This window comes from Miniopterus schreibersii (genome assembly GCF_964146895.1).
Source record: "Miniopterus schreibersii genome assembly, chromosome: 7".
Classification (NCBI taxonomy): domain Eukaryota; kingdom Metazoa; phylum Chordata; class Mammalia; order Chiroptera; family Miniopteridae; genus Miniopterus; species Miniopterus schreibersii.
The window spans coordinates 77806191-77819616 of NC_138108.1; the positions used below are offsets into that span (position 1 = coordinate 77806191).

Consider the following 13426-nt stretch of genomic DNA (forward strand, 5'->3'; position numbering starts at 1 on the left):
AAACCCATTTCCTAAACATAGTAGGTAAAAAAGATTAGATGACAGGGCAATCATTTGCCATACAGCTTCAACATCTAGTCATAAACTTTCTTCTAAGCAGCATAATAGACAACATAAATGCTTCCTTTCCCTAAAGTTCCTGAACATAACACACTGAAGGATATCCTGGAAATACACTTTTGTCCAAAAGTTGAGCTTTTGGTTCTTCACCAAAAATATTTTTCTAATTAGTCATAAATGTTAGCAAGGCTATTTGATGTGTATGATAAGTAACTTCTAAAGAATATATCATTTTCTCAATTACTATAATAATGAAGTTGCCAGAATTCATATGTATTGTCTGAATTTTCAATTTAGAGCACCCAGGTACTGGTTCAAAATTATCTCGCCTCCTAATAAACAGTACCTATCTCTTCTTGTCTCAGGAGCTAGATGGTAAAATATTTAACAGATTCTTTTAAAATAAATTTTTTCAAAGGTCCATAATGATTCCAAAATTTCAGATATGGAAACATATGACAAGACACTACGTGATATTTACTGCTGCCTTTTTCTCAAGACCATCTGTGGCTGTTCTAAGCATCACTGCCCAGTCTCACCGCAACAAACAGAGGAATGGCAGCCTAGATCTGCTTGAGTTTACAGGCCTACCAGGGCCATCTCTTCTTTCCTCCCATCCTCACCAAGGCTCAAGGCTCTGACTGGTCAGCTCTACAGCAGCCTGCACAGCCCTGGGACACAGGGACCAAGGCTCACTGAGCTCCCCTCGAGAAAGTTCTCTTATGTCTGACTCTGAACTCTATACAATCAAAAGCCCACATAGTCTCCCACTTCCCCACCGGAAAGAGAACCAGAAAGACACTTCTTATTCAGTCTCTTGCACAGTAATCAGGTAGGCAAATTTCTGAACTTTCTCTGAACTAGTAAAAAGAAAACTGATTAAAAAGGAAAAAAAGGTGAAAATTCCCAGTGCTAGCTAAAATAATAGGCAGATTTCAATTATGGTATACAGGCATATGGAATCAGGGCATTCTGGGGGGAAATATAATTTCCCACATACTGTCTTCACTCTCCACCTCACCCACATTATTGTATTCCACCCTCCACACTTCCTTTCCATCTAGGCTGAGAAAACACTAAGGATAGTTTTTATGGGAAGGAGAAATAAAAAATGAAAATTACACCCAGCTTCAGTCTTCTATCACAAATGAGGTTCTCATTATGACACAGGTTTCTTTTCCGTTTTTTGAAACTTCTCATTTCACAAACTTCTCCAACCCTACAAATCACTAGTGGGGCTTGTTGAAAATTCACATTCCCCTGCTCCTTCCAAAGTGAATCAGGATTTTCAGGGAAGGACAAAGGAGTGTTCTTTCGCAAGCATCGGGCAATAACTATTATAAGTCTGAAGAACACTGATCTGGGGACTGTGTTCATCTTAGGAAGTAGTTGGGTCCATTAAAAGTACTGTGAACTACACATAACAACATAAAACCCAGTACACCTCGCAGGTTGGCCTTTTAGAGTTGCTAAGTAATATATGAAAGTAAACTAGCAGTTCCTGATTGTTCCAGCATTATCCTGAGGGTTGGTGGGTCTAAGCCACTAGGTGAAACATTACCATGCTTTCTATCTAGAGACTCTGCAAAAGGGTGACCCTGTCTGGCATGTGCTAGTCCAAGACCTATACAGACTAGAATAGCTATGTCTAAAACCCAAAGGCCAATGCAGACTCAGTGAGGCCTTCTTGAGAATGGCATAAAGCAGAACAAAGTGGACCTGGGCCTGTGCATCTGTCACCATACCAGCTCCTATGTGTAGCAGAGGATGCAGCACCGAAGAGGCACTTACTACGTGACCGACGAGTGAGTGAATAAGAAAAAATGAATGACGGGGTTTGTCAGTGACACAAATAAAAATGAGATGGTGTAATTCAGTAACATCATTGGGGAATAAAAATGCATTTTTAAAATTTTCTGTAAATTACCTGGTAGAAAACCTTTACCAGTCTTTAACCCGAATAACTGACACAAATTTATTTTTAAAACAGGAAAGCAAATTCTGACAGGTCCACAAAAGCACGAAAGAGAAGGAGACAAAGGAAATAGAAGGTGAGGAAACGCTTCAGGAGTCGCACACTCTGCGACTGCAGCAGGGACAGCGTCATGAAGTCACACCAACGCTGCACCCGTGGGCACGCGGTGAGAGCCACATACAGCACACCCACGTGCCACAGTTCACGAGGACGACGACTGAACAAGAAGGGAGGAGAACCCAGGCAGAGGGAGGCAGAACCCGGAGGAGACGGAGCGGAGAGAGGGGGCAGCGTGCAGTCGCATGCAGGGGCCTGAGAGAGTGGCAGGAGGGAGCACTCGGGGGCACAGCGGGGACACGCCTCCATCACAGACACAAACCGCTTACCCTCCGCTTTAGTGGCAGAACCGTCTTTAAGCAAATTAAAAAACAAGGGAAGGGATAACAGGGAACAGTTAGTAACATTTAAAAACTTAAAAAGCAGAATGTTATTAGCTACTAAAAAAGCAAAAGTACAATTTAAAATAAAATTAAAAGGGAAACAAGTCCAACAGCAAAGCAGAGTCTGAAGCAAGTCAAAGTGTCTTATCTTGAAATCAGCTTAGTTGGTATCATGTACTTTTTGCCTTTGGAAAACAACACACTAAAGGGCCTTCCAGGGCAGGGTCCCAGTTGGCAGTGACTGTTATTTTTTCTTTCAGCCAGCGCTCACCCTCTGAAGAGTTCCTTTTTCCTGGAACAAGGTACCAGCGGAGGGGTGGGTGGAGGACACAGGACTGAAAACTAAACTAAAGAGCCACCCAGGGCAGAGGCGAGAGAAGTGTGGAGAAGCTGGCCCCAGCAATGCCTACCCCAACTACTCAGCAGCCAAGCTGGCGGCATGGTACCTGAGTCAAGGCCTACGGACTCCGTATCTTCCCTCATGTGTCTGGACTCTAGAAGTTTGGAAAAGGACCATCAGCTTTAATGCTACACTTCTGCACAGATGCCATGTGTCAGCCTAAGTAGTGACTGTAACCACTTCTTAGTAGGATTACTACTATCAGGGTGGTTTTGTTTTCTGTTGCTTTGAACATAAGGGAACTTAGAGATGGTCAGGAAAGGGTAAGAGAATGAGAATACTCCAGTCTTATTACTTGAAGAGGGAACACTGGGCTGAAAATTTATCAGTGTTTCTAAAAGGTCAGTTCTACATCATCAGACTAAAAGACCAGGGTGCTTTTACTAGCACTGAGGGAAGTCTACATGGTTCATATTATAATATCCCAAATGTGAACAGGAAACAAAGGCCACTGAGGACTCTAAATGGTTTTTTTCTCGAGTTTTCTAGCAATGAAACAAATACTTAGGTGTGGGTTAAATGTATTTAAAACACTGGTAAGCACTTAAAAAACTGAATTGAAATTAACAGACCAACTTCACCACAGGAGAGGGAGTTCTGACTTCCCTCTTGCTCAGTGACTACATATCAACATAGTATCATTGAAATTCCTATGTAAGGTTACAACTGTAGGAAAGGGAGCTCCTGGTGGGTTTCTTCCCAATCTAAATGTATCCATCCATGTATGAGCTAGTTCCATAGAGAACACAAGGCTGGTTTAACAAACATTCCAGAACATATATACCTTTCAAATGAATAACATGCCTTATCAGAGTCACAATTTCTTTCCCTTTTGTATGACTTCCTATTATACACCTGGGTGAGGTGGCTATTATTACAACTCATTTATGGGCATAGGAAGACTCCAAGGCTTGCTCGAGGTTACCAAGCTAACAAATGGCGGGCCCAGGATCTCCTCTTGGTGTTCTCTTGTTGGGGGCAGAGATGTTCATCATGCTCTGTTGACTGTGACTGTTAGCTATTGTTATAATAAATATTAATTATGTTCTGTTAACTGTGATTGTTCTGCTCCAATCAGAAAAAGCACTTTCTAACCTGGCTGGGAGTTATGCACCTGGGGACATGGAAGTTGACATTCGGAATTCAACCCTGTCTCTGCTTAACTGGCTCAAGTAGTGTCAGGCAGCTAGGACCCATTTGTTGTTCAGTTTCACTCTCACTATGCTTCAATGTACAAAACATTTTTTGAAACATTAATTTTAGGACTATTTTGGAATTAATATGTAAACATAGGTAATTCTGTCTCAAATGTTTCATAAAATTTAAATTGTATTCATTTCCATAAAATCCAAAATCAAACAGATCCAGCTAAGCCCCCAGATTTTGGCTGTGGACGACTTTGCTCTCATAAAGTTAAACAAACCATCAGCCTTACATAGAGCAGGTGTTAAGTGTCTGCTGAGATAATGACCCCACCACTCTGTCTGACACTAATTCTTTTGAAAATTACTATGTTTTTAATCTTGTGGGTTGGGCTACCATTAGAGTAAGTGCATGCTCTTCCCAAAGTGGCATGTGGGAGGACAACACTCTTCTGTACAAGATAGTTACCCTGGTTATAAGTCCACCACATTCCTTAAAAGGCCCCTCCCCCCATTGTCATCCCTCTCCCACTCCCCCCACCCATCTTCCCCACTCCAATTACATTCTCAAATTAGAAAACTTCTAACTATAGTGACCATCTTTGGTGAATTCCTCACTAACACCTGCCCGCTCTGCTCCCACCGAAGCTAGAAGGGGAGAAAACCCAGCTTGGGGAGCCGCTGGGCTGCTAACACGTGGGGGTGGAGCTAGAGGGAGAACGTGCTCAGTGCCGCACACCACGTGAGTACCAGCTACCCACTCATCACTAAAAAGCACGACGCTACAGAGAAAGCACGTGCTCCAGGAAAGGGAGCTGTTAACCTGCAGTAAGTGCAGAGTCACTCATATTAAACATCAGCCCTGCAACAGTGACAACCTCCTCAATTACTATTTTTGTAATTAGCTAAATAAACCTGAGCAGAGATAAGTGTCACCTCAACGAGAGCTTGGGGGAAAGGTGGTGGAGATCCAGTTACCTAAGGATGCGTATGACCCTGGAGGCAAGGCCGCTGCCGAGCTGAAGGGTGTGGCGCCCGAAGCCGAGGAGGCTTTTGATTTGGCACTGGCAGCTGCGTTCACATCGATGTCACTTCGAGACCGCTGGAGGGACCCAGTCGTTGACACAGATTTGGTGCTGACTGTAGAAGCTTTGGTGGTAACGGAAGAAAATTAGCAAGGACCACACTAGAATTGTATACATATATTGTTAAACTAATTTTGTTTTTCTTTACAACGAATTCCAAGTTTTTAACAAAGGTTGGAACACAGCCCTGACCAACACTTTCTCCTGGTCCCTGAAGACAGAGTTCAGCCAATGCTGAGGACATGGAAAGTAACCGCAACTATACACACTTGTCACATTTGTCTTCTTGTAATCAAAGAAATGGACCATATTTCTGGTTAGCATGCGAAGTGAAACAATAAAAAATTGTTCGCATCTGGCCAGTTTCCTCACAATGTGGCAAAAATGTGCACTCTTACGTAGACACCCCGCTCCTTCCAGGAGCACTCCACCCACCCGCTGCCTCCAAGGCACCTAGCTGCTGCTTCTCTAAGCAACGCCAGCTGTCTGTACTCCCTGATCCAGTGACCAGAGTGGAACAGCTGTACTATTTGTGGCAAGGTCCACATGCTAGGGGGAGGTATGTGAGAAAGGGCCCCACACTTGAATTTCTGCCTGAAGAAGTCGTCTTGACAATGTATTCCTCACAGCTAATGGCCCCTGGGGAAGTGGAGCTCTGCTGGGGACAGTGGAAGCGCAGATGAGGCGGCTGGCTTCCAGCACAGAGCGGCGGGGGCAGCACAGCTCACCCGAGGTGGGAACAGGCCTCCCGGGGCTGCCTGTTCCATCCACACTGTCATCTCACCTCTAGAGGCCGTACTTCCAGTAGAACTTCTTTTGGCAGAGAGCGGCCGACTGAAAATAAAAGTATATACCTGTTTATTAGCAAATGTGCACTTGACCTGCATTAATACAAGTATAACTTGTAACTAGAAATTGTGATAATGAAGAATTACTTCAGGGTTTTCAGAATTCCTCAGGCAATTTGGCCCACAATCTTAAAACCCCCAATTTGAGAAAAGCTTTAACGCTACATTTTGACTACCTTCCAAACACACAGAGAGAAGTCGTAACTAGAGACAGACGCTAGAAACATGGAATAAAGATGACATGGCAGTAAGTCCCAGGTTCGGAATGCCCCCCCTTTACAAACTTGTCTCCTACTGAACAATTCACTTACTTCACTCCAGAACTCTATTACTGGGCTATCACATAAGCTTACCTAAAAACTACTTATGACAGAGACCAAGGCAACCTGTTTCTTAACATCCCTACAGTAATTACCTAGGACAGAATCCACGTGAAGTAAAGGGGATTTATAACAGGAATAAACATGTAAACACATAGCTGGGACTGTGTTCTCATGCAGCTAATTTTAAACATAAAATCCCACATGAATAAATTCCTTACTTCAGACTCTCCTGAGAGCTAGAAGACGAGCGATCGGATTGCGGCAAGGACACGATGCTGTCTGAGTTCTTCAGGTGCGACTGCAGGGCCTTCTGGTAGGAGGACTCCAGGTTGTGGTACAAGTGCTCTGCTTCTCTGCTGAAGTGACTGTGGAAGCCCCAGTAACACCTCGGGAAAGCACAGCTTCCTGTTACAGTCAGGATCGAACAGGTACTTCACTGAGCTCTGGATACATACACCACATGACATTTTCAAGGTCTCGAATCCTGTTTACCTGCTCTTAAGAGCAGCCTGGTATAAGGAAGAGACCGCGGACCCTGATCTCACAACTTACTGGCTTGTTAACACTGGGCAAGTTACTTAATTTCTCTGAATCTCAGTCTCCATAACATGGAAATTCAAGAGGCTAACTTGCAAGAAGACTGGGGAGCCTTAAGGAAGATGGAGCTAAAATATCCAGAACTATACCTAAAACCTGAGGGGACTCACTATCGGTAGCTTTGTTTGTTTGTTGTTGTTTTTGGTTAATCCTCACCGGAGGATTTTTTCTTCATTGATTTTTAGAGAGTGAGAGGGAGGGAGGGAGGGAGGAAGAAAGGGAAAGATAGAAACATCGATGTGAGAGACATATTGACCAGCTGCCTCCTGCATGCACCCCAAATGGGGTTGGGGATCACACCTGCAACCCAGGTACACGCCCTTGACCGGGAATCAAACCCGTGACCCTTCGGTGCACCGGCCGACACTATAACCACTGAACCACACCAGCCAAAGCTAATGGTGGTTTTTATCAATGTGATTTGACACTCACTGATTTGAAGTATTTAAAAATTGCCTTAGATAATACGTACAAAAGAAAGCGGAAAGGCATTCAGAACTACTTAAAATCGTTACTGTATTATAACTAAAGAACTAGAAAAAACTGGGGGAGAGGAAGAACACAAGGGTAACAACAGCAGAAGTAGATCATTAACAAAAACATTCCTCATAGTTTTTACCAACTATTAATTATGTCAGTTATTTTGGTAGGAACAACCCAAGATGCTCGAGCTTGTGGTGAACACTTCAGCATCATAGTGAGGTCCTCCAAAAAACTCAGAAACAGAGAAATATAATTCAACTGAGAGCAAAGAGCAACAAGTACTTGATCAAAACATAACAGTGCAGCTAAGTAAAACAATAAATATCTCATGCTGTCAAGAGTAGGTTTTAATCTGTGTCAAAAAGAAGAGTTGCTCAACAAAAGCACAGAAAAAACCGCCACAGGTACAAAACTGGCAGTACTTATCTATAGGCTCCCTGCCCGAGAGAAAGTCTCAGCATGAAACTTCTGATGCTGACGGTCACAATGGCAAAATTATCCCCAGGGAGATACTGAATGTATGGGGCCATGGCCACATGACTGGAGCATAACTTCCTCAAACGTGAGACGGCAACAAGTCACCACTGGGATAATCCTGAGCCTCCGCTCACCCTACCTCCCCGAGCTGTGACGCACACTCCCCAAACCACCACCTGATGCTTGCAGAGGTGTGATCACATGGACAGAAGCCCCGTGATCAGGACTTTTTCATAGCAAGCCAAGAAGTCACTTTGGATTATGACTTGGCCTTTAACAGGGGTTAATGAGGAAAGTACACTGAGCACACAAAAAAGTCACGTACAAATAGACACTTACTTTCTGGCTTCTATCCTTGCTTCAGAATCAGCATCATGGATTCCCTTCTTTATTGTTTCAGCTAATACTGATATGTGTCTAGACATTTAGAAAAGAAAGTAGTAACAATCATTAACATAGGTGTTGTGCAGATAGAAACAAGTGTGAGAAATAACTTCAAAATGGCAACGTGGAACTTAGAGCCTTCTGCCAAGTGAGTCAAGTAACAATGCAGCTCCCAGAATCAGAACATTCTGGGCAGCTCTCCTCGTCTGTCCCAGTGCCCTACCCCCTGCCTAAGTACCTTGATAACTCTACTCTCTGGTGTGATTTTTTAAAGTTACAGCTGATTTTTTTCAGGCCATACTTATTTAGCTCAATCTTTAATGAGCCAAAACAATAAAACCCCATTTTTCCATAGGCAGAACTAGTTCCTATAGAAATTTTAATGAGAGAATAATAATCTTAATACTAAAGAGGCTATCTGCACTGCATTTCTATAATTAAAGAGAATGGTTTTTTTCAAGTTACACTATGTATCATGAACAATTTTATAAAATTATGTAATTATTTTATAAATAGGTACTCTCTTTAGTTTTGTTTTACCCTAGATGAAAAGAAATCATGAAACTGTCTCATGGCCTATTTAACAAAGTTTTAAGAAAAGGGAAATGACTGGAATGAATGGTTTCATAGAACAAAGACTAGTTACCAATTTTACCAGCCCATTCAAAGTCTTTCCCTCATTCCTTTATTCATTCAATAAACATTTAGTGAGTACCTGCTAAGTGACAAACAGTAAGCTGGGAGGTAAATGAATATACGAGGCTACATCAGAGTTCTCCATGCTCTTCTATTTTACTCACCTGTCCCCACATTAAATACTTCATACCACTTTCCACCTCTAAATTCCAAAACTGCCACCAAATAAAGAGGACATACTACCCATGAGATTAAAAAACAAGTAAGTATTGACAAAAATGTGAGACTATCTTCTAGATGCAAAGTATGTTCAGATGAACATGTACCTCTGGGAGGCTTGGCTTCATTCCATCTCTGACCACTGCAGCATGGATGGGCCTCCCAGGAGTACTCAATTTATTAAAATCCCACTCTAATAAAATGTTTAATATGCTGTAAAGTTCTTCACAAACTATACAATATATCATTAAAAATGAGTGGCACAACATCACCATTTATGTCTCTAAATTTAACTCAGAAATAATAAAAAATGACTCAAAATTCAGAGGCCTGCTTCTATTCTTCAAGAATTCTGTCATAATCCTAGTTTTTATTATGATGATTTGAAAGTTACCAAACACCAGTCTGAATAAAAAGAAAACTGCAGACTTTCTGATACACCCTGGCTGCTCAGAACAGCTTAGACACGGGCCTCCCTGGAACTGACAGGAATGCCAGCTGCAGGGTCAGTCGGTGAAGGTCCATCCTGACCGTGTAGTTGTCACAGTACACATCTGTCCACATCCCCAAACACACTAATCCTTCAATCCATGAAGTTCACTCAGGCGTCTACTGATACTATGTGCCTCCGACAGGTAGAAATAACACAGGTAGTCATGAGAACAAATGCTTAGATTCCTTCATTTCTGACAGAAAGTGGGTTGGACTACTCACTGAGTCATTAAATCTCAAGATTGAATTCAGAGGAAAAAGACAGCAATCAGATGCTCACCGTTCCAGTGAATGTGTTTGCCATTCTTGTAAAAGTAAATCTAAAAATTCAAAACAGCGTCTGAAAATTGTAAAGAAAAAACATGTAACTTAGTAATTTGTATGTTAGTGAAAATAAAAGCTTTTTTCTTAAATGACCCAACACTACTTTTTATAATTGATAAATTTCTTCTCATTTTTATGATTTAAAAAATGGAACATAAAAATGGAATCAGAATTGACAAAGTCAAAGCATATTAAAAAAAAAAAGTTAAGCATCTATGCTGGTCAAAGAAAAACCGCAGAGCTAGGCTAGCTGTAGGGACAGGACACAGAGCTCCCTGCCCTCAGAAACCTGAGCTGCACAGCAACAGCACGGACAGGGCGCACCCTTCTCACTTGTTTTATCCTACCTCAAATAACAGTGGATACAAGACGTAAACATGCACAAAAGATTAACGCACATTACAGAATCAGGCAACTGGTCTTTGCGTTAATTTCACAGAATGCCTTGCACACAAAAAGTAAAAAATACCCTGAAAAACAAACAGTGTTTGACAAATTTTCCTGCAAAGGTCCTATGTAATGCTTAAAACATTTTTTTCTAGCTACTCAACCATTTTCCTCTCCTCAATCTTTCAATGTCCTTTCTTTTCAATCCTTTTCACTTTTGTGATCTTTCTTTGTCTGATTCGTGCACTGAAACAATTCCAGTCTCATCTCCTTTGGATTACATCACCACTTTGGGTGAAGTCCAGGATATCCATCTTTGTAGGAATAAATCTTAATAATTTTAGTAACCCATTCAAGGAAACCAGTCAGAAGGTGATCTTTCTTGAATGACCAGATTTTCTTTCCCATGATCTTCCCAATTCAAAACCTCATAATCCATATAACTAATGACTCAATAAAAATCTTTAATAAGCCTTTAACCTATGCTTGAGATACAGTGGTAATCAAGACACAATCTAGGGAGCCCGACAGACAAGAAATGGTTACCATGTGCCAAGAGCACAAGGGGCTCTAGAAGCACACAGGAGAGGTCTTTAACTCAACTCTAGAGGTGTCACAGTGTGGAGTAGGAGGGTTGTAAAGCCAACTTTCTTCAAGGAAAGGCATTGACGAAAAGACCCACATCTTTTCCTCACTATCACTTTCCCCACCCCTGCCCCAACCTAGGCCAAGTTTATTCTATTTCTACCCTTTTCCCCATGTTATTTCCTGGTCTGACTTTTCTTGTCTCTCTCTGTTTAAATGTGGGTGTGCATATGTCTATATTCATTTATCTCTTAGTGAAAACAGCAATCTTTAGTGCTAATTCTTGTCTTAAATATTAATCAAAAATATCACCTGTAATTAGGTTTTGTTTTCAACTTTTTAGACTAACAGCACACGCAGAAGCCTATCAATGTTGGCATTAAACACATCATTAACTAAACACATTAGGTTAGAACTTGTCTCTCTTCTTCTACTCCTCATTCAGAGGCAGCTCAAGTTTCAGCTTTCTATGAAGCTCCTTGAGAATGTATCTGCTGGTTTTAATCGCTGCTCTCTCTGAATTCCTAAATCCACCACATATGCTGTAACTCACTCTCACACTGCTTTGTGTAATTGTTTTTAATCTCTCCAACTAAATTATAAACTTCTGTAAGGCAGGGAAGCTATGCAATCCATTCCTTACCAATTCTACAAAGCGAAGCAGGTACAGGTTAAAGCGGAAAAGTGCACTGCCTTGGCTACACCGCCCACTTTGTCTCTCTTTGCCTTTCTAAAGGCAGAGAGACTGGGCCAGATGGTCCCCATTTCTCCTTTCAGCACTAAGACACATGGTTATGCCTGACATTCACTCTGAATGAAGAAGGGAACAGCAATCTGGGTGAGGCTCAGAAACTGATGAAGGGGGTGGTATTTCTATTGTCACAGTGCTTGTAGGCTGCTACTCACATTTAGCACCAGAGGCCAGAACTGTTAAGGGTTATGAACAGACTGAACTGTGCTAACCCAAAGGTCAGATGTTGAAGCCCTAATCCCCAATATGATGGTATTTGGAGATGAGGCCTTTGGGAGGTAATTAAGTGGGGCTCTCATGATGGGATTGGTACCCTTCTAAGAAGAAACACCAGAGAGCTTGCTCTCTTTCTCTCTGCCATGTGAAGACACAGTGAGAAGGCTGCTGCCGTCTGCAGCCACCCTCATTAGAAACCAACCACTCAGGCACCCCAACCTGACTGCCAGCCTCAGAACTGAGTGAATACAGTTCTATTGTCTGGGCCACCCAGGGCTTGGTATTTTGTTATGGCAGCTTGAGCCGACAACTACACCAAACGTCCTGTAATGTTCACCACAAAGATCGGTGTCACCTCACTGTAGCAACTCCGCCTTAAACAAAGGAAAAGCACACTGGGAATTTCTCTAGGAAACCTGAAACATCAGTAATGATAGCAGCAAATTCTAATATTGGTTCCCATTTATTAAGCTTTTACTGTCAAACCCTTTCACCTAAGTGACTGGATCTGCAGAACAACTCTGCACAGGGGCCCTCTCATTCCTAACAGGTCAAACAGTACGTGGGAGGAAGCAATGCTTCCACCCAAGTCTGCCTCTTCCGGAACTCATGCCATTCCTATACCTTTCTGACTCTGCACGCTCATCTCTAGGGAGAGCTGAAGCTGCTCTGCACTAATCCCAAGGAGAAGCTGAAGTGTGAGTCAAGGGCAGATTGCATTCCTCAGGTAGGTACAATTCCTCATGCAGTTCAAAATTAAGCTTTTTCAGTGGAAGGAGTACACTCCTTTCTTCCGGGCTTTATACAGTTGGATTACTCCCCTTCTTTTCTTCTACAAGCTTCCACGTAACTGTAAGATGGATATGGGGCCACCGCATGCTTAAAAGGATCCCCCATCCATGGAAACCTGGCAGGACCAGCATGAAACCCTAGGAAAGGTGGGAAACAGCAGGCAGCTAGCATACACTGGGTGCTAAGCATGAGAGGGGAGGGCTCTACCACTGTGCTAGAATCAAGACAAAACTATAGGAACAGAGCCAACAGCCTCTCAAAAGACTGTGACTCAATAGTCAAGAATCACAAATCCCAGCTAGAAGGGTCCTCGTCACTCATGATCTAGGACAGCTCACCAGGACACAAGACAAAACAGGGACTTAGGAACAAAGCCCTAGCTAGCTAGCTACCCAGGTTGTATCTTCTGGGTATATCTCCCATAACTGTGCAGAAACAGGTGGTTGGTCAGAATTCAGAATCCCAGAAATCATTATCAGAACATGCGAACACATATATCTCCTCATACCTATGTTACTATTAAATTATTGCCATTAATTTTTACATTTTTTTTCTTGCATGTATGTAGTTACTGTCTTCATTCAAAGAATGGAGTACACCAGTGATATAGGTAGAGAGACTATCTCAGGAAAAGATGTACAGGGGGTCCTCTCTCCTTCTCCCATCCAATCCCCAATTCTACACACACACACACACACACACACACAAAAACTCATTCTCCCTCTCTCATGCACGATGCACACACAAATAATAGAGGTTGTCCAAATTTACTTGCCCAGGTATTTAGATCATAATCCTTCAAACCAAAGG

General features: G+C 42.4%; 1 protein-coding gene across 5 annotated transcripts in view; it reads right to left on the reverse strand.

Annotated features, from left to right (window-relative positions):
• Positions 1-13426, reverse strand: part of CLASP1 (cytoplasmic linker associated protein 1) — a 267208-nt gene that overhangs the window by 99193 nt on the left and 154589 nt on the right. For all 5 annotated transcript variants that reach the window (XM_081143238.1, XM_081143235.1, XM_081143239.1 and 2 more), the window contains 5 exons: positions 9842-9901; positions 8170-8247; positions 6492-6659; positions 5887-5936; positions 4996-5166 (listed from right to left, as the gene is read on the reverse strand). In XM_081143238.1, the coding sequence (XP_080999364.1) occupies positions 4996-5166; positions 5887-5936; positions 6492-6659; positions 8170-8247; positions 9842-9901 (527 nt within the window). The remainder of the gene's footprint in view (positions 1-4995; positions 5167-5886; positions 5937-6491; positions 6660-8169; positions 8248-9841; positions 9902-13426) is intronic.